The sequence below is a fragment of the Coregonus clupeaformis genome, unplaced genomic scaffold (assembly GCF_020615455.1).
Source record: "Coregonus clupeaformis isolate EN_2021a unplaced genomic scaffold, ASM2061545v1 scaf0627, whole genome shotgun sequence".
Classification (NCBI taxonomy): Eukaryota; Metazoa; Chordata; class Actinopteri; order Salmoniformes; family Salmonidae; genus Coregonus; species Coregonus clupeaformis.
The window spans coordinates 259032-280239 of NW_025534082.1; the positions used below are offsets into that span (position 1 = coordinate 259032).

At 43.4% G+C, this 21208-nt stretch overlaps 1 protein-coding gene across 1 annotated transcript; it reads left to right on the forward strand.

Annotated features, from left to right (window-relative positions):
- Positions 1-233: 233 nt before the first annotated feature.
- LOC121541973 (mitogen-activated protein kinase 9) lies at positions 234-20080 on the forward strand. Its single transcript, XM_041851384.2, has 12 exons — positions 234-448; positions 7051-7207; positions 7433-7562; positions 7756-7814; positions 11350-11488; positions 12024-12189; positions 12425-12496; positions 12985-13167; positions 13381-13505; positions 16303-16366; positions 17190-17261; positions 18063-20080. Exons 2-12 carry the CDS (start codon positions 7092-7094, stop codon positions 18200-18202), a joined length of 1266 nt encoding a protein of 421 aa, XP_041707318.1. The 5' UTR covers positions 234-448; positions 7051-7091; the 3' UTR covers positions 18203-20080.
- Positions 20081-21208: the final 1128 nt, after the last annotated feature.

Consider the following 21208-nt stretch of genomic DNA (forward strand, 5'->3'; position numbering starts at 1 on the left):
CCCCTATTAGTCTTCTAGTGTATATATAAATCATTGGTTCGTACTCGCAGACAGCATCATCTATTTTGGCACTGTTGTTTGTGTGAGTTTGTGAACCGTCTGTCGCGATTTGTAGTTACAATATAACAAACTACTGTAGCTACATTGTATCAATTAACGTGTTTACTGCTACGCGATTACGTCATGCACGCTCGATCGTGGCCACTCGTGGTACTGGGTGGAATTGTCCCAGCAGCACCACTCCGTCTGCCTCCGCCCACAAGTCATGCTACGGACAGGGCTGCAACATTTTCAGCCAAACTACAAGGAAACATAAACGCAAAGTCGCCAATTTCACTGAACATACCAAGTTGAACGATTCTTCTTCTAGACACATCTGGTGGCGCGACATTTCCGCTGGTTAGCGGGTGTACGCATGGGAGTGATCCGGCAAAAGCAAAGGCAGAAGGTAAATCAGGATATCGTTTTCATCCAGATTGTTCTTTGGCGCACTGTCTCCTGTGACTGGTACATTTACTGTCACTTTAGCTTTTCTATCGAGAAAGAAATTACAGGAATGAAATACAAAATTCTGATACCGATAGCATTGAATATGTGAATAAGATACAAAACCTGTTAGTCTAACTTATAGAGAATACTGTACATCTGAATAGGTTTGGCCTTTGTAGCTGGCTACCTGGGTTGGACGTGTCATGATGTCGGTAAAGCACGCATACTGAGTCATTCATTAGACTACAATCAGTCTGTGCAATGCATCCAGGTAGCCTATTGAGGACGAAGTCAAATTCCTCAATGTACAGTGACTGTGTGCCTGAGGTATAAAATGTTTGGCAACACTTACACAGATTTTGTCCTAGGGTAATTATTAGTAGGGTGTAGAATACTTTGTCTACAAATTCAGGTAGAATCATAGTTATAGTCCAAAGTAGGCTAAATTGTAACTACAGAGTTATTACATAGGTTATTATTATTACTACAGTGGTCTGGTGTACAGTAATGTGTGCTCGAATGTTTTGTAGCTAATTAGCAAAATATTTTAAATATTTGCATTATGTAAATGCGAGAAAGTAAAGCATTATGACGTTCAGCTTCAAATAATATTTGGTTATTAGGCCTACTGAAAAGCCTGACCAATCCGAGCTAGGCCTACAGTTGTTTAGCTCACCCATGTCATCTTCCACAACACAGATGCCCTATAATCAGTTCTGACCACTAGATCGTATTATTTACGCAGTTGGCCACTGCGGGGTCATATCTGACCCGTGGAATGAACCTGTGGGTTACAGTTGGCAGCTGCCCATTGCGCCATTGCTGAGGGACCATGAGGCGTTTGTAGGTCACCATCTATCTACTAACTAGCCACAAGACTCTCGGCATACCAGTGGAGCTGTCTGCCCTTACCAATGTGTGTGTGTGAGAGAGAGAGAGAGAGAGAGAGAGAGAGAGAGAGAGAGAGAGAGAGAGAGAGAGAGAGAGGAGTGCATGCATTCGCGTGTCTAACATAGGGTTGACTGCAATATTATTCCTGTATGTACGCATCTCTTACAGTTTTTTTCAATTGCTAACAAGCATCGGTCAATACTGAAGCCACTTTTTCAAAACTCTTCACACAGTCTGCATTACCAACATGCATCTTGGCCAAACAGTTAATCTCACCTCCAAAATACACTAAAACCACCAAAACACTTCAAACATGTCTCAAAATAAGCTTGTTCGACCATAACACTGGCAACAATTCTCACTCAGAAAGCATACATTGTCACTCATAACACACTGACCTAAAAACACTAACAACAGGGAGCATTACATAAATGATGAACTTTCCTCTTTGAAGTTTGAATGATTTTTCACATAAATCAGTATTTCATTATAGAATAAAAATGACACCATTTCACTTTATTGAGTGTACTAAAGTATATGTAACAAGAATGATTCAGAAATGCAGCAATTTGCTTCATTAGCCTTTATTCTTTCTATATCTTTGCATATAGTAATTTACTTGTGAAAAATAAAAAGTTGAAACAAAAAACAAATTCCTGAAATTCCAGGGCTGCAATAATAATTACAAAAACCCCATCAACAACATGTATAGTATAATCACTCATACTGTACAGTACTGTGGGGGTTCTAGTTCTCCCCCTCTCCTGCATTTGGCCACAAGTTCTCATCAACATCACATCTTATTTCTTCTCTGGCGATGCATCTTGGAAAGTATCTTCTGGAATGTCTAATCCAGTCCTGGCAGTCTTCAGGAGAAGTGTCTCCACACCCCACATTCATGGCATCCAGTAAGGACGTCTGGTCATGTGGATGGTGGTCATAAACCTTCCACCTCCACGCAGAGAAAAACTCCTCTATGGGGTTTAGGAAGGCGGAGTATGGAGGCAGGAATAGTACTGACATCCTGGGATGTGCAGCAAACCAGTCTATGACTGCAGCAGAGTGGTGGAATTCCACATTATCCCACACAGCAACGAAGGTAGGGGAGTTTCTTGCCCCTCTCTCCTCCGCTGGCACAAGTCGATTATGCAGGTCATCCAGAAAAGAAATGAGCCTCTCTGTATTGTAGGGGCCAATGAGTGGTTTGTGTAACAGCAAACCATCATTGGACAGTGCTGCACACATTGTGATGTTAGCTCCTCTCTGGCCTGGGACATCCACGGTTGCTCTCTGTCCAATCACATTTCTTCCCCTGCTTCATCCTTATTTTATGTTTCTCTGGCAATTGTCGTTGTGCTGACCGTATTCACATTCCCAAAAGTGATATTGTCTGCCACCACTCTTTCCCGAATTTCCCGCAGTTCTATTGCATTGTTGCCAATTACCATGTCAACAATGGCAATTTCCTGCACATCTGATAATATTCTGTCTCTCCCTCCTGTGGGAGGCAACCTTTGGATCCTACTGAAAAACACAAAACAATCAATATGTTTCAAAATGTCAGTACATGTAAAAATGTGAACATACTGTATTGTACTGTAATTTGTAGTTCAATTATCATTGAAGGATGCACATCCAGTGGCGGCTCCTGAAAAAATTCTCAGGAGGGGCAATTTTTCTGATGATTTAGGTGACCTACACACATTTAAAAAAAGATATGTCCAGCAACAACATGAAGACAGGGGCAGCATATAAGTCAATACCAGAAGCATTTATTGACTGATCTCAAAAGTGTTGGCTTACCAGGGTTGGTGGAGCCCTCAGTTTCATCTTTGCCTCGCAAAGCTAACTCAAACACTCCGCAAAACTTCACACACTGGATTAGCCGGCTGAGGATGTGGCGGTTCTTGCTAATGTCGTAGTAAATATATTTGTTATAGTGAATATGGAATATGATATGTTGAGTAAAATGTTGTGCTAAGATCTATTTAGGTCAGGAGCTGGTTATAAGTTCTGTTCCTATCCAATAACAATGGACAAAAGGGTCCTATCTTGTCAGCCTTGTCAGCAGGTGGCCAAGGACAACACCCACGCCATAGGCCTCTCAGTTCTTCCAACTCACGAGTTCTTGCTCTGAGGACACACACACACACAAACACACACACACACACATCATCACTGTTAAACACACACACACACACACACATCATCACTGTTAAACACACACACACACACACACACAAAAATCCCCTCTCTTAGGCTGAACATTTGAAGACAGAGAACCCGACTCAGAGCCAATGCAACAGTGACAGTAGCCTGCAGGGGACCTCGCCCAACTCATCAGGACCAATCAGAAGATCAGAACTACTAGATTGAACCTACTTCATTTATTGCATAAAATGTCTGCACACAATGTTTCGGGGCTCTCTTCAGATAATAATAATAATAATATGCCATTTAGCAGACGCTTTTATCCAGCGACTTACAGTCATGCGTGCATACATTTTTGTGTATGGGTGGTCCCGGGATCGAACCCACTACCTTGGCGTTACAAGCACCATGCTCTACCAGCTGAGCTACAGAAAGTGGATACTCATGGATGCGCATTGCAATTGTAAAATGTCAACACAATTGGAGACACCACGTCATTTTTGGAGACATGTTATTGACAGTAAACTATTGTAGATGCGACTGCTAACTAAATAAAACATTTTAGCTGGCTAGCTAATCATCTTAGCTAAATGTGGGGCAAACAATTCAGTTATTTACCGTTAATTTGAGGGATTGGGGTGAAAGAAATCGAGTTACATAGTGATACTTTACGATATACTGTATTGACAATATCGCAATATTTTAGCGCTAGTTGGCTGTACCTGCACCAAAACACCATTATTGTTCCTTCATAGCTTGTTCTCAATCTTTTCACATTGGGAGCAAATTTGTTTTCAGCACTTTTATTTCCATGACTGATCAAAACTCGTTCTCATGGCTTTCTGATCCCTCTGCAACAGACATATGGTGCGCAATAAAATCACAGTATCGAATTGCAATAACTATAGAATCATGAGACTCGCAATGCTGATGCATATATCTTATCGTGAGGTTCCTGGCAATTCCCAGCCCAAGTTCATTTGCCACAACAAATCTCTTCGCTAGCAAACGCGATGTCTTCTCCAAAACGGCAATGTGTCTCCAGCAATGTTTACTTTTTTGACGTTCTATGGCATCTCCACTTTCCAAGCATATATGACCACATGTAATATTTTGGTAAGTGATGCAAATAGTGAACTATGTAGGGCCAGGATGTAAAATATATGTAGCTGCAGCAATTTCTCTTATCTGATATGGTAAGTAATGGGGCTTAATTTATAGCTCCCTAAGAGTTTGACGAACGGGTCCGTGAACGCGATTCCAGATATATTTACCTCTGAATAAACTGCCTTTATTACACCATATCCACATCCAGTAAACTTGTGATTATCAACACTAACCTCATCGTTGTGGCGGCGGACAGCTAGCCTGTATCCCTCGTCATCCAGTTGAGTGAGTGGCAATGTCTTTTTCGTTCGTACCAATTTTTGGAAAATCCTCGGGTGTAGGACTTTCCGCCTTTAGTAGAAACCTGTTGAATTATTAAATTTGGTCTGGGAGGTCCTAATTGTTTCGTTGCCAATTTATCTCCATTTGTTCGCCGACAAAAAGGAACTTCTTTCAAACAATCCACTCTTTTCTCAGTTACGTTCATGGTTACGTAACGTATGACGAAGCGCGTAAGTGCAAGCCCACAGACACCCATTGAGATTGTATTGAAGGCTCTGAAATTTGAAAAAAATAGATTTTACATGGGAGTCTATTACAGACTTCTGGGCGATTTTCAACCTGACTGAAATCGCCCCAAAAGGGGGGGGAGCCATTTGAAGCACGACTTTAGCCTGATTCGACATTTAGTGGCAGTGTGGCACTGTGGCAGATCAGACGTATAGATTACAACACTGATAACTACTGTTGCCGTGATATAATTGATTAGAAAAAAAATCCCTTCCTTTTCCCGTTTGGCAGTGCGTCGCCCATATCGCCCTATTGAACAGGCCGCCCCTGTGCACATCTCACCTGTTGATTTTCTGGAAAATTCGTACTATTGGTGCAACTGTTGAACACTGAAGATTTGGTTGCATCCTTAAACCGGCCTCTCTCAAAGAGAGACCATGGTTTACAACATGGTCAATAATTGTGGCCCTTATCTCATCAGAGACCACCGCTCTTGGTCTTCCTCTCCTTTGTCCTCCACGCATTCTCCTTCTCCCTCTCCCTCTCCCTGCCACTCTTCTTTCCCCACCAACCTGTCTTCCTTGATCCATGTTTCCAAACTAAATCATTCCGAAGCCGTCCTCTTTCGTCTGTTTGGTAACGAGACTAAAAACAGGACACTTGGGTAGGCTTTCAGCTGAAATTGCAATCAGCTGTGTTTGGAATGATGAAATATTCTGCTGACATTTTCTATATGTTTCAATCTGGTTACTGCAGAAATGCACAACATTTGCCATCATTCTGTTTTGAATGTGTTTTTAACAGTTTTGGAAACTTAGCATTTGAAAACATGTGCTGCAAATATATAGTTTTGCAGGTGGTGGAGTATGAATGAGAAAATAGTTCATGGATTTCGGAGAATGTGGTCATTGAATGCATATTGTGTGAAAGCAATGAAAAATGATTCACAGTTTGGTCCACATACACTTCTGTTTTGCTGACTCTGTGAAGAGTTTTGACCATTTGACTTCAGTTTTGACCAATGGATGTTAGCAATTGAAAAAAAACTGTAACAGGTCTGCATGCTGTTAGTTGCTGCCGATCTGAGCTCTACCTGACAAGGATCAGGTGAAAAACAGCCTTGTCCTTCAGTCACAACAAGAAATAAGCTAATTTAACTGTGAATGTTCCAGGGGAGATTAATCATGGTGACGTTGCTGTTTTCTTCTTTGTTTTATTCACCCAGAACAGCACAGCTTTATAACTTGCATTTAAGATTCTTATGCAGATGTGGTGCTGTATGCCCAAGCAATACATCTGCTGCTCTGGGTAGAGTTCTGCTGCAGCCCACTAAGAGGGTACTGCTCACCCTGAGTCACATTCAGCATGCCCCTGCCCTGTCCATGTTATGGCTGACCGGTTCTGGGAACCATGCTAAGGGAGGAAACAAGATAGCGTCGTATCGCCCAAGGTTCCTCTATGTCATCCAGCATCATAGAGATTACTGTTATGGCCTTCAGGCACTCCGAAGAGAGATTGTGTGGGCCCTGGAACAGCGTTGTGTTTGTTGTGTGTGTGTGCGTGTGTGTGTGCCTGTGTGTGTGGGTCTATGTGTGTGCGTGTGTGTGTGTATGTGTGTGTGTGTGTGTGTGTGTGTGTGTTTGCCAGCTAATAACAGACAGTATGTCCCATGACTACATTATCATTTATTACACGCAGTCATGCAACTATAATGAAATAATGGTTCCACATGAATTGGTCTGTTATTTGTGAATCTTTCCTAATGTATAGTTCTTTCCCTCTCTACTCTAGAAGTAGTTGTAATCACAGTAGTGCTATAACATGGGCCCAACAACATAATCTGATATGATATTGGATGATATTATCATGATATTCAAATTCCTCTGTTTTCTCTCTCCTCAGGTTGTATCCTATTCGTTAGTGGCAGCCTGGTGGGAGGAGCCATGAGTGAGGGGGAGGGGCTCTTCCACAGCGTGCAGGTGGGTGACTCCACCTTCACTGTGCTGACCCGCTATCAGCAGCTCCGCGCCATCGGGTCTGGTGCCCAGGGCATTGTCTGGTGAGTGGGCATGGCGCTGCCACACTGTTATTTAAACTCCTCACATTCATCCTGCTGTTGCATTGACTGTGAACATGATGAGTCATTTCTTCAATAGACGATGGAATACTTTGTTCCTCTGTAATCAAAGGTGTGGTGTCCTATTTTCATGGAAAACAGTAATAACAGTGATAAATATGATGGCGTCTCCTCTCCTCCCACTCCTCTGTGTGTCTGTCTATGTAGCTCGGCCCTGGACAGTGTCCTTGGGGTCCCTGTGGCGGTGAAGAAACTGAGCCGGCCCTTCCAGAATCAGACCCATGCCAAGCGGGCCTACAGGGAGCTGGTGCTGCTCAAGTGCGTCAATCACAAAAATGTACGTCACTGTGGACATGCTCAGCTGTCCACGTATGTGGATCTTTTAGCCCTCATCATTTTGGCGAATTCCTTTGTGTGTGACATCATCGACTCACTATACTGCGTGTGTGAAATGATTGATTTAGTCTTATTTCACCAAATGAGTGTCATGTTTCAGTCTCCTGATATACTGAGTTTCTTCTCCTTTCTAGATTATTAGGCTGCTGAATGTCTTCACACCACAGAATTCACTGGAGGAGTTCCAGGACCTGTAAGTCTGCTGCAGGCTCATACGTTTTTGCTTATCCTTCTATGGTAAGCAGTATTCTCCTCATGACTGCTGCGGGGCTGCACTGGCTCCTTCCTATGAGGGTCTGTTGCTTGAGAGAGAGGATGCAATGTAATCACAAGCTTAGTAGTGACCTTCAAAGCGCATACACATTTCATCACATTATTATACATAAAAAAGATCTACATTACCCTATAGCAGGAGACAGGAAATAACAGAGAAATAAGCTCAGAGTAATATATAGAGGGATACCTTAAAATGAAAGTTGAAATAGTTTTTCGGAATAAAAGAGCTCATATTACGACCTCCATTATGTACAGGACCAGTCAAAGGTTTGGACACAGGGTTTTTCTTTATTTTACTATTTTCTACATTGTAGAATAATAGTGAAGACATCAAAACGATGAAATAACACTTATGGAACCATGTAGTAACCAAAAAAGCATTTCAATTAACAGGTGTGCCTTGTTAAAAGTTAATTTGTGGAATTTATTTCCTTCTTAATGCATTTGAGCCAGTCAGTTGTGTTGTGACAAGGTAGGGGGGTATACAGAAGATAGCCCTATTTGGTGAAAGACCAAGTCCGTATTATGGCAAGAACAGCTCAAATAAGCAAAGAGAAACGACAGTCCATCATTACATTAAGACATGAAGGTCAGTCAATCTGGAAATTTTCAAGAACTTTAAAAGTTTCTTCAAGTGCAGTCGCAAAAACCATCAAGCACTATGATGAAACTGGCTCTCATGAGGACCGCCACAGGAAAGGAAGACCCAGAGTTACCTCTGCTGCAGAGGATAAATTCATTAGAGTTAACTGCACCTCAGATTGCAGCCCAAATAAATGCTTCACAGAATTCAAGTAACAGAAACATCTCAACATCAACTGTTCAGAGGAGACTGCGTGAATCAGGCCTTCATGGTCAAATTGCTACAAAGAAACCACTACTAAAGGACACCAATAAGAAGAAGAGACTTGCTTGGGCCAAGAAACACGAGCAATGGACATTAGACCGGTGGAAATCTGTCCTTTGGTCCAAATTAGAGATTTTTGGTTCCAACCGCTGTGTCTTTGTGAGACGCAAAATAGGTGAACGGATGATCTCCGCATGTGTGGTTCCCACCGTGAAGCATGGAGGAGGAGGTGTGATGGTGTGGGGGTGCTTTGCTGGTGACACTGTCTGTGATTTATTTAGAATTCAAGGCACACTTAACCAGCATGGCTACCACAGCATTCTGTAGCGATACGCCATCCCATCTGGTTTGGGCTTAGTGGAACTATCATTTGTTTTTCAACAGGACAATGGCCCAAAACAAACCTATAGGCTGTGTAAGGGCTATTTGACCAAGAAGGAGAGTGATGGAGTGCCGCATCAGATGACCTTGCCTCCACAATCCCCTGACCTCAACCGTATTGAGATGGTTTGGGATGAGTTGGACCGCAGAGTGAAGGAAAAGCAGCCAACAAGTGCTTAGCATATGTGGGAACTCCTTCAAGACTGTTGGAAAAGCATTCCTCATTAAGCTGGTTGAGAGAATGCCAAGAGTGTGCAAAGCTGTCATCAAGGCAAAGAGGGCTACTTTGAAGAATCTCAAATATAATATGTATTTTGATTTGTTCAACACTTTTTTGGTTACTACATGATTCCATATGTGTTATTTCATAGTTTTGATGTCTTCACTATTATTCTACAATGTAGAAAATAGTTTAAAATATAAAGAAAAACCCTTGAATGAGTAGGTGTTCTAAAACTTTTGACTGGTACTGTATATGTTAGAAAACTCTAGATGTCAGTGGGCGGGGCTACATAATAGGGGGGTCATGGTTGGCTGGACCAGATGTAAGTACTAGGATCTAAGGAGTGGTTGTCCCATGGAGTTAGAAAGAGGACTCTAGGTGGATATAAGTGGTTTTAGCATGGACTTTGATGGGGAGTGGGGCTGACCCCATTTAGTCGACTGGTCGATTGTTTAGTTGATAGGCTGTTGGTCGACCAACATTTTTTTAGTCGAGCACACGAGACACCTGTCTGATTTAAGCCTGTGTCTCAGTGGACTAATCCATTGAGGAGGCGGCAGGGATGCCACGGTCCAAGAATAAGGGGAGTGTGGCTAAGATGCACAAGGCACGTCTCTCTCTCCAGAATGCACTCTCCCACCATTTCGTGCGTATTTATTGTTTCATAACTTCATTGTGTGCATTGTTTGCTGTGTCTATCAATTCCCCATTACATATATCACCAGTAGTAGCCTACGTTTACCGTTAATTCCCATAATTTCTAATCTGTAATGTTTGTTTGGTTACGGTAATTTCTGTTAGGCTAATGCATTCAACATATTATTATTACAGTCATTTACTGTTCTCATTGCAGAGCTCACGACCTATGCTACTCTTGTGAGAAACAAGTTTTTGTTTATTACATTCCATATAGGAGTTTTGTAAATGTATTGATTGTCTTTTGTTTGCAACACTACTGTCAATGTTGAGTAAGGACACATACCTGATTACGCATACAGAAGTAGGCCTAGGCTACCTGGCCTGATTGGTCTGATTAGTTTAATTCCAGCTCTCTCCCTTTCGATAACCACTCGGCATGAAAGCGAAAAATGTAATGCTCTTATCCAGTGGAAACGTCATTAAATACATGTTTACTTCTTATTCCTTGCACAAATAGTGTACAACTGTGTCTAGCCCGAGCTCACTGGCGGGGGAAACTCTTGAGGGTCCAGAATATTTTATCTAATGTTGCAAGTTTGCTAGCGCGAGTTTCGGGCTGACCAAGTTGATAGTTGTAAATTTGTACGTTTGTTGCAAACAGGTCATGCGTAGCCAATGTGATTTATAGGATATTTATTTTTATCAGGATATTTTCTAACTGCAGGCTGCAAAGTCTTTATTTGTTGGCTTTATGTAGGCTATTTTTTACATAGTTGGCAATGGCAATAAAAGTAACTTTTAGATTTGTATAATTTTCATTTAGATTGAGTTAGTATGTAGATTAACCACAGACAATGATTTTGAGATACAAAGACTATTATAAATGAAATTAAACTGTTCCACGAAAATGTGCATATGAAAATCATAACTGGCACGCAGATCGGTAGAAATGGTAAGATAAATTGGCACTCCAAATGGACCGCTGGTGTAGCCTATTACCGGAAACTTCAGGAGCATAACGGCAGAATCTGCAAAGGCCAGCAGGAGGAGGGTCGGGAACCAGTTATTTTCTTATTTTTAGGCTATCGTGATCTCTGGCTCCCTCTTGAGTCATTTGTGTATCTTAATTATTTAATCAAACTGTGTGCTTAAAGCAAGTTCAGTACATATACAGTAGTTGATTTTATTAAAACACATATGGTGTGTATATATGGAAAAATACACGTTTTACAATTTCGACCAATCGATTGAAAAGATTAGAAAAGACGACTCTTGGTCAACCAACATTTTTGTTTAGTCGGGACAGCCCTAATGGGGAGGTCGATCTAACTCTATGGGTGGTCCCCTCTGTCTGTCTGCCAGCTACCTGGTGATGGAACTGATGGATGCCAGTCTGTGCCAGGTCATCCACATGGACCTGGACCATGAGAGGATGTCCTACCTGCTCTACCAGATCCTCTGTGGCATCAGACACCTGCACTCTGCTGGCATCATCCACAGGGTCAGTCATTGGCTGATCGTGAATATGTGTTGTATGCAGAGTGATAACATAAGCCATGTAGGACATTACATTTATGGACATCTACTGTACTTTCCTAACATGTTGATTTGAGTGTGTAATCCATCATCACCATCACTACCATCATAACCATCATCACCACCATCATAACCATCATCACCACCACATTTACATTTTAGTCATTTAGCAGACGCTCTTATCCAGAGCGACTTACAGGAGCAATTAGGGTTAAGTGCCTTGCTTAAGGGCACATCGACAGATTTTTCACCTAGTCGGCTCGGGGATTAGAACCAGCGACTTTTCGGTTACTGGCACAACGCTCTTACCCACTAAGCTACCTGCCGCCCCATCATCACCACCATCACCATCATAACCATGACCACCATCATCATCATCACCACCACCATCATAACCATCACCACCATCATCATCACCACCACCATCACCATCATAACCATCATCATCATCATCATCATCAACACCATCAACTTATTCACTTTGTTTGTATCTTCTCCAGGACCTGAAGCCCAGTAACATAGTGGTGAAGTCTGACTGTACTCTGAAGATCCTGGACTTTGGGCTGGCCAGAACAGCCTGCACTAACTTCATGATGACCCCTTACGTTGTGACCCGATACTACAGAGCACCAGAAGTCATCCTGGGCATGAAGTACAAAGAGAATGGTAAGAAATGCTCAAGGATGTTACCTTCTATTCTCAATCTCACCAACAGGATAAAACACTATTAGTTACTTGATTATACATGTCTATCTTGCACTGTTGATAATCTATGGCTGTTCTCCTTTTACCAGCAGCAAGGGTCCACATATGGCTGGTTATGATGCTGTGTGAGATGAATGTGTGTGTGAGATGAATGTGTGTGATGTGTGTGTAACCTCTATGTTTGTTTTCCTCCAAGTGGACATCTGGTCAGTGGGATGCATCATGGGAGAGATGGTGAAGGGTAGCGTTATATTCCAGGGCACGGATCGTATCCTTACCCAGTCAATCTATAACTCCCTATATGCTGTCTTTACATCTATAATATGACCATTGTGTAAGTCGCTCTGGATAAGAGCATCTGCTAAATGACTAAAATGTAAATGTAATGTGTCTGTGTGTTTAAACTGTATTTGGGTCACTATTAGAGATGTTGTATAATGTGTCTGCCAGGTTGACCTCCCCATCACAAGGTCAGGCATGTCAGGATGTCCTTCCTTTCTTTCCACATTCAATTGAAACAACAACATCAGCTAGCTACTTCCTTAGCTTACATGCATTTAATTCAAAGTGATGAATTGATGGTCCGTACTAACTGGAAATAGACTCGAAAAGTCTGGATCCTAACTGCTAAAGCCTCTTGCTACTGCTGTGTATGGTGCAATATTCAATATCCCATATGTTCCTGAACCTCCCATGAGGTATAACTAGGTGTTTTGCATTAGTTTGTATGTGTGTCCTGAACCAGCTCCGTATCAGACATTGACCAGTGGAACAAGGTGATTGAGGTTCTGGGCACGCCCCCCATGGAGTTTATGAACCGTTTGATGGAGACTGTGAGGAACTATGTGATGAACAAGCCCCAGTACCCAGGGGTCAGCTTCTCTCAACTCTTCCCTGACTGGGCCTTCCCGGCAGAGACAGAGCAGGATCAACTCAAGAGTAAGACTTATACCACCTACAGATGTCTACACAGATCTCTCTCTCTCTCTCTCTCTCTCTCGCTCTCTCTCTCTCTCTCTCTCTCTCTCTCTCTCTCTCTCTCTCTCTCTCTCTCTCTCTCTCTCTCTCTCTCGCTCACTTTTCATTGATGAGCACCTTCCTATCTGATGTGGACATGACATTGGCAGCTTTTCTGCCTTCTTATCACTGCAGCCAGTCAAGCGCGGGACCTGCTGTCCAAGATGCTGGTGATTGACCCAGAGAGCCGTATTTCAGTGGAGGACGCCCTGGACCACCCCTACATCCACATGTGGTATGACCCAGGAGAGGCTGATGCGGTGAGTCTGGCTGTAATATAATAATAAGATATGCCATTTAACAGACTATCATGCATGCGTACATTTGTTATGTATGGGTGGTCCTGGGAATCAAACCCACTATCCTGGCATGGCAAGAGCCATGCTTTACCAACTGAGCTACAGCGCATATCAACATACTTCAGTCAGAAGCATATAAGATAGGAAGGTGCTCATCACTGAAAAGTTAAAATATTGAGAGAGAGAGAGAGAGAGAGAGAGAGAGAGAGAGAGAGAGAGAGAGAGAGAGAGAGAGAGAGAGAGAGAGAGAGAGAGAGAGAGAGAGAGAGAGAGAGAGAGAGAGAGAAGAGAGAGAGAGACTATCCTATCAACGTGATCTGAAGAACTGTAATATCCTATCAATGTGATCTGAAGAAATGTAATATCCTATGTTTCTCCGAGTAGTGGTCTGCGAAATGGCAGGAAAACTGAAATCCGTTCTACCAGCATGTCACCTGTGCAACTAGAGGCGAAAAAACTCTAGATGATCTTTACTCCACACACAGAGACGTATATAAGAAGCGGATGCTAAGCTACAGGAGTGTTTTGCTACCACAGACTGGAATATGTTCCGGGATTCATCCGATGGCATTGAGGAGTATACCACATCAGTCACCAAGCTTCATCGATAAGTGCATCGATGACGTTGTCCCCACAGTGACCGTACGTACATATCCCAACCAGACGCCATGGATTACTGGCAACATCCACACTGAGATAAAGGCTAGAGATGCCGCTTTCAAGGAGCAGGACAATAATTCGGACGTTTATAACAAATCCCTCTATGCCCTCAGACGAACCATCAAACAGGCAAAGCATCAATACAGGACCAAGATCGAATCCAACTACACCGGCTCTTACACTCGTCGGATGTTCCAGTGCTTGCAAACCATCACAGATTACAAAGGGAAACCCAGTCGCGAGCTGTCCAGTGACGAACTAAATACCTTCTATGCTCGCTTCAAGGCTAGCAACACTGAACCATGCATGAGAGCACCAGCTGACTGTGTGATCACGCTCTCCGTAGCCGATGTGAGTAAGACTTTTAAACAAGTTAACAATCACAACCGCAGGGCCAGACGGATTAGCAGGACGCGTACTCAGAGCATGCGCTGACCTGCTGGCAAGTGTCTTCACTGACATTGTCAAACTCTCCCTGACCCAGTCTGTAATACCTACATGTTTCAAGCTGACCACCATAGTCCCTGTGCCCAAGAACGCCAAGGTAACCTGTCTAAATGACTATCGCCCGTAGCACTCACATCTGTAGCCATGGAATGCTTTGAAAGGCTGGTTATGGCTCACATCAACACCATCATCCCAGACACACTGGACCCACTCCAATTCATATACCGCCCCAACAGATCCACAGATGACGCAATCTCTATTGCACTCCACACTGCTCTTTCCCACTTGGACAAAAGGAACATCAACGTGAGAATTCTGTTCACTAACTACAACACAGCGTTCAACACCATAGTGCTCTCCAAGCTCATCACTAAACTAAAGACCCTGAGATTTAACACATCCCTCTGCAACTGGATCCTGGACTTCCTGACGGGCCCCCAGGTGGTAAGGGTAGGAAACAACCCCTCCGCCACGCTGACCCTCAACACAGGGCCCCTCGGGTGCGTGCTTAGTCCCCTCCTGTACTCCCTGATCACCCACGACTGCGTGGCCAAGCACTACTCCAACACCATCATTTATGTTTGCAGGTGACACGACGGTGGTAGGCCTGATCACAGACGATGATGAGACAGCCTACAGGGAGGAGGTCAGAGACCTGGCAGTGTGGTGCCAGGACAACAACCTCTCCCTCACCGTAAGCAAGGAAAATGAGCTAATTGTGGACTACAGGAAATGGAGGGCCGAGCAGTGGAGCGGGTCGAGAGCTTCAAGTTCCTCGGTGTCCACATCACTAAGGATCTATCATGGTCCAAACACACCAACACAGTCGTGAAGAGGGCACGACAACGCCTCTTCCCCGTCAGGAGGCTGAAAAGATTTGGCATGGGCACTCAGATCCTCAAGAAGTTCTACAGCTGTACAATTGACAGTATCTTGACTGGCTGCATCACCGCTTGGAATGGCAACTGCTTGACATCCGACTGCAAGGTGCTACAGAGGGTAGTGTGTACGGCCTAGTACATCACTGGGGCCAAGTTACCTGCCATCCAAGACTTCTATACCAGGCGGTGTCAGAGGAAGGCCCTAAAAATTGTCAAAGACTCCAGCCACCCAAGTCATAGACTGTTCCCTCTGCTACCACACGGCAAGCGGTACCGATGCACCAAGTCGGGAACCAACAGGACCCTGAACAGCTTTTACCCCCAAGCCATAAGACTGCTAAATATTTAGTCTGGATAGCTATTTGGTTAACTATTTAACTATCTGCATTTACCCTTTTTGCACTAACTCTTTTGACTCATCACATACGCTGCTGCTACTGTTTATTATCTATCCTGTTGCCTAGTCACTTTATCTCTACCTATATGTACACATCTACCTCAATTACCTCGTACCCCTGCACATCCTTACTCATTGTGTATTTATTCCTTGTGTTATTCTATTTTTATTTTTCTATTATTTCAACAACAACAACAAAAGTTATCTGCATTGTTGGGAAGCATTTCACTGTTAGTCTACACCTGTTGTTTATGTACAATTTGATTTGCTATCCCTCTGTTTGTGTCAACTGCTTCACAAATGTAACACTTGTTTGGGCTCACACGGTCCAACTGTCTATAACTGTCTGCGTATGCTGTGATTCCATCTGTAGCCACCACCACAGATATCTGATAAACAGCTGGAGGAGCGAGAACACAGCATCGAACAGTGGAAAGGTATGACAACTCTGTTGTTACTTTTTTACCTTACTGTCCCTTCCCCCACAGCCATTATAGAGCTTCTGCTATCTATAATAATAATAATAATAATAATAATAATAATATGCCATTTCGCAGACGCTTTTATCCAAAGCGACTTACAGTCATGTGTGCATACATTTTTTACGTATGGGTGGTCCCGGGGATCGAACCCACTACCCTGGCGTTACAAGCGCCGCGCTCTACCAATTGAGCTACAAGGATGGTTTATGTGTGGCAAAGAATACAGTACTTGTTCTGGCAGCTGATAGTCTGCCTTCCATCAGCCCATAGCCTGCCTTCCATCAGCCCATAGCCTGCCTTCCATCAGCCCATAGCCTGCCTTCTATCAGCCCATAGTCTGCCTTCCATCAGCCCATAGCCTGCCTTCCATCAGCCCATAGTCTGCCTTCCATAAGCCCATAGCCTGCCTTCCATCAGCCCATAGTCTGCCTTCCATAAGCCCATAGCCTGCCTTCCATCAGCCCATAACCTGCCTTCTATCAGCCCATAGTCTGCCTTCCATCAGCCCATAGCCTGCCATCTATCAGCCCATAACCTGCCTTCCATCAGCCCATATCCTGCCTTCCATCAGCCCATAACCTGCCTTCCATCAGCCCATAGCCTGCCTTCCGTCAGCCCATAGCCTGCCTTCCGTCAGCCCATAACCTGCCTTCTATCAGCCCATAACCTGCCTTCCATCAGCCCATAGTCTGCCTTCCATCAGCCCATAACCTGCCTAGCCCATAGCCTGCCTTCCATCACTGTGAGTCAAGGACACCTCTCGTTTCATTTCTTCCAGAGCTGATCTATGACGAGTTGATGGACTGGGAGGAGAGGAACCAGAATGGAGTGACAAAGGAGGACTGCGCAGGTGAATGACCATGGATACTATGTGCTTCTGACACTTTTGTTTTTAAAGTATCTCCCTTGCTGCACTGCCTGTTCTTGAGGGGCTTTAGAAATGACATTTACAGTATACCTTCCCGATGTTCACTGGTGGTGAGATCATCTTTGTCCTTCCTTGTACAGTGACTCATAATCCTTACTCACTTTCTCTAAGCCCCAAAATTAAGACACATGTTTTTGTTCTCAAGTGAGCTCAAGTCAGGGTGCGTCATACTTTCATATGTTTTGATGATGTCATACTGTCATGTTTTGATGATGTCATACTGTGTATCATTATATGGGCCATAATCTCTCTCTCTCTCTCTCTCTCTCTCTCTCTCTCTCTCTCTCTCTCTCTCTCTCTCTCTCTGTCTCTCTCTCTCTATCTGTCTCTCTATCTCTCTCTCTCTCTCTCTCTCTCTCTCTGTCTCTGTCTCTCTCTCTCTCTCTCTCCCTCTCTCTGTCTCTCTGTCTCTCTCTGTCTCTCTCTCTCTCTCTCTCTCTCTCTCTCTCTCTCTCTCTCTCTCTCTCTCTCTCTCTGTCTCTCTCTCTGTCTCTCTCTCTCTCTCTGTCTCTGTCTCTATCTCTCTCTCTCTCTCTCTGTCTCTCTCTCTCTCTGTCTCTCTCTCTCTCTCTCTCTCTCTCTCTCTCTCTCTGTCTCTCTCTGTCTCTCTCTCTCTCTCTCTCTCTCTCTCTCTCTCTCTCTCTCTCTCTCTCTCTCTCTCTCTCTCTCTCTCTCTCTCTCTCTCTCTCTCTCTCTCTCTCTCTCTCTCTCTCTGTGCTGTAGATGAAGTGGTGAACCACAGTGCTACAGCTTCCCAGTCGTCCTCTACGAGTGACTTCTCCTCCATGTCCACTGAGCAGACCTTGGCCTCTGACACAGACAGCAGCTGTGTTGACACCCTCACGGGGGCGCTAGAGGAGTGACTGTGAGCCTCTTTCCAACCTGACATCTCTGTTTCTTTTTCAATCATCACTAACTCTCCATCTTCTTAGGTAGCACTTTTCGTATGAATTAATACTGTCTATTTTTACTTTGTGTCCCCCTGGATAGTAAATCATACAACCACTTTTTTTTGTAAACTGAAAATGATTCACTTTTAAATTGATCTCTCTTTCTCTGTCACTCTTTCCCTATCTCTCTTGTAAATAGCAAATTCATAATGTACCATGGATCACATAGCTAAGTCATGCACCACTTGTTGTCCAAGCCAAGAGCACATACTGTTCAATGTGTAGCTTGACCACCTACAGTGTCAGTATAAAGTACTGTATATGTATTAAACTAGGGCTAGGTTATAATGTCTTATGACTATTTTGTCATCAGAAATATCTAATGATGAACAAAAGACATTGCTGCATGTTACTAGAAATGAATACTTGATTACACATAGAAACAACTGTGATGCAAGATCTTCATGTATTTCCATCCAGAGGACATTAACCTCCTCTGTGTGAAGAAACAGTACTTGGCTCTCTGGTTAGGGTCGTTCCAAAGGAGGGTAAAGAGTGATACATTTTATGCATGTTATGTGTGTTCATGTACATAAGTATCTATCTATACTGATATTGTGTGTTTAAATGTATTGATTGTTGTGACGCTGAGACTGGGTTTTACAGCTGCTCCAAATATGCTGAGGCATAAAAACTGTACAAAATACATCCATTTATTTTGGAACAAACTATTGTTGAAATGCAATGGGAAACATTTCAGAAATGTGTTGGTGTTGAAAGATGTATTATGAATTATGATGAAACTTAAGGGGAAAAGACAAACGGTGGATACATTGCACTTTCTAGACAATTTCACCTTAAAGTCATTCCAATAATAATATTGATAAAAGAGGGATACAATCATGCATTCAGTTCTTTTTCAGATTGTTTCTAAAAATCGTATGACTATCCAAACTACCCCTAAACACAAGCAACATGCAACTGTGTAATCTTCCCATCAGTCTTGAGTCTCTGTACTCAAGAAACATTTAAGATACCCGCTCATTCTCAATCCTTCAATGGGGCAATGTTGAATCTATCCTCTAATGCTTTACTGTGTGTTGATTGACGTTATACCGATACGTCTGTTTGGAACCTCTGTCGAACCTCAGTGTGGTGACAGGAGAAATGTTCAAGGGGAAACCAAAGACAGGTCTCACCACTGATAGGTAGCTTTCTTTCATTTTGTTTTTTTTCCACCCCATTACTGGTGTCCAGAGCACTCTCAGTGCTGGACCATTAACTGAACATGTGTGTGTAACTCAGAGCAACGCTCCTCGGCTGATACAGTACGTCATGTATTTTTTGAGAGTACAGTGGACATGGTCCTTGGGACTTGAAAATCAACACTGGCAACACCCACATTGACTTGGGAATCTTGATAATTCTGGACCTTGATGTCCTGAGAAAGAGCCTTGTACCTGACTGACAGATCTGCTGGGGACAAACTGGACTGGAGCGGTGTTCACAGTGGAACTCTGCTGGGGGCAGATTTACGGGAAACCATCCGACCTTACTCAATATGTACTCATCTTGCCTTAAGCAATCCACCCTGCGTGTCATGAACTTCATCTTCACAACTAAGGTGCAGCGATCAGTGTTTTACTTTGAGTGACTGCTGTTGATTTGTTGGTTTTATGCCCGTCTACCTGTCCTGTTCTTTTGTGTGCCGTTTCAGAACAAACTCAGATTCAACCATATTGGCCTTTAAGTTTATTCTGCTTTTTCATCCAATAGTAAAGTAAAGAAGGAGGATAACTGTCTGAAGGTGCTTCTCCTCTCTGAATAGTAAAGCACACTGTCTACTCTGTCTGTTTTACTCCTCTCTTATTTGACCCTGTTGGCTTTTCTTATTTGACCAGAGAGAATTGGACCGACAGATCCATGCTGATGTCTTTGCCTCAGGCCTGCTGGGGACAGACTGGACTGGAGCAGTGTTCACAGTAGCCCTGAGAAAGATACAGTGCATTTGGAAAGTATTCAGACCCCTTCACTTTTTCAAAATGTTGTTACGTTACAGCCTTATTCTAAAATGGATGAAATACCATTTTTTCCCTCATCAATCTACACACAATACCCCATAATGACAAAGCGAAAACAGGTTGGGTTTTTTTTTTCAATAAAACAATCTGAGAAAGATATCTAGATAAACGCCATGGAGCACACAACAATACCTCCCAACCTCCGAAGGGCTTTTTTCTCTGTGTTATTGTTTTTCAGTGAGTGAATCTAATGTGTGAGGGACATTGAGTGGGGTTGTGTGTCTCTGTGGTTTGTGCAGTGTACTATCTATCTAGTGTACTATCTACAAGGCTGAAAATCTGAAACTCTGATCGCCGGCCGCGGTGAAAAAAGTAATGCTCCCTTTCAATGCATTTTTCCGCAAAAGGTGGGTAAACTGTGTTTACTGTGTTTACAGTCCACTGGTCCCAGTCATACTGACCAAACCCTACTGGTCTATGTCCCAGTCATACTGACCAAACCCTACTGGTCTATGTCCCAGTCATACTGACCAAACCCTACTGGTCTATGTCCCAGTCATACTGACCAAACCCTACTGGTCTATGTCCCAGTCATACTGACCAAACCCTACTGGTCTATGTCCCAGTCATACTGACCAAACCCTACTGGTCTATGTCCCAGTCATACTGATCTGGTCTATGTCCCAGTCATACTGATCTGGTCTATGTCCCAGTCATACTGATCTGGTCTATGTCCCAGTCACACTGATCTGGTCTATGTCCCAGTCATACTGATCTGGTCTATGTCCCAGTCATACTGATCTGGTCTATGTCCCAGTCATACTGATCTGGTCTATGTCCCAGTCATACTGATCTGGTCTATGTCCCAGTCACACTGATCTGGTCTATGTCCCAGTCACACTGATCTGGTCTATGTCCCAGTCACACTGATCTGGTCTATGTCCCAGTCATACTGATC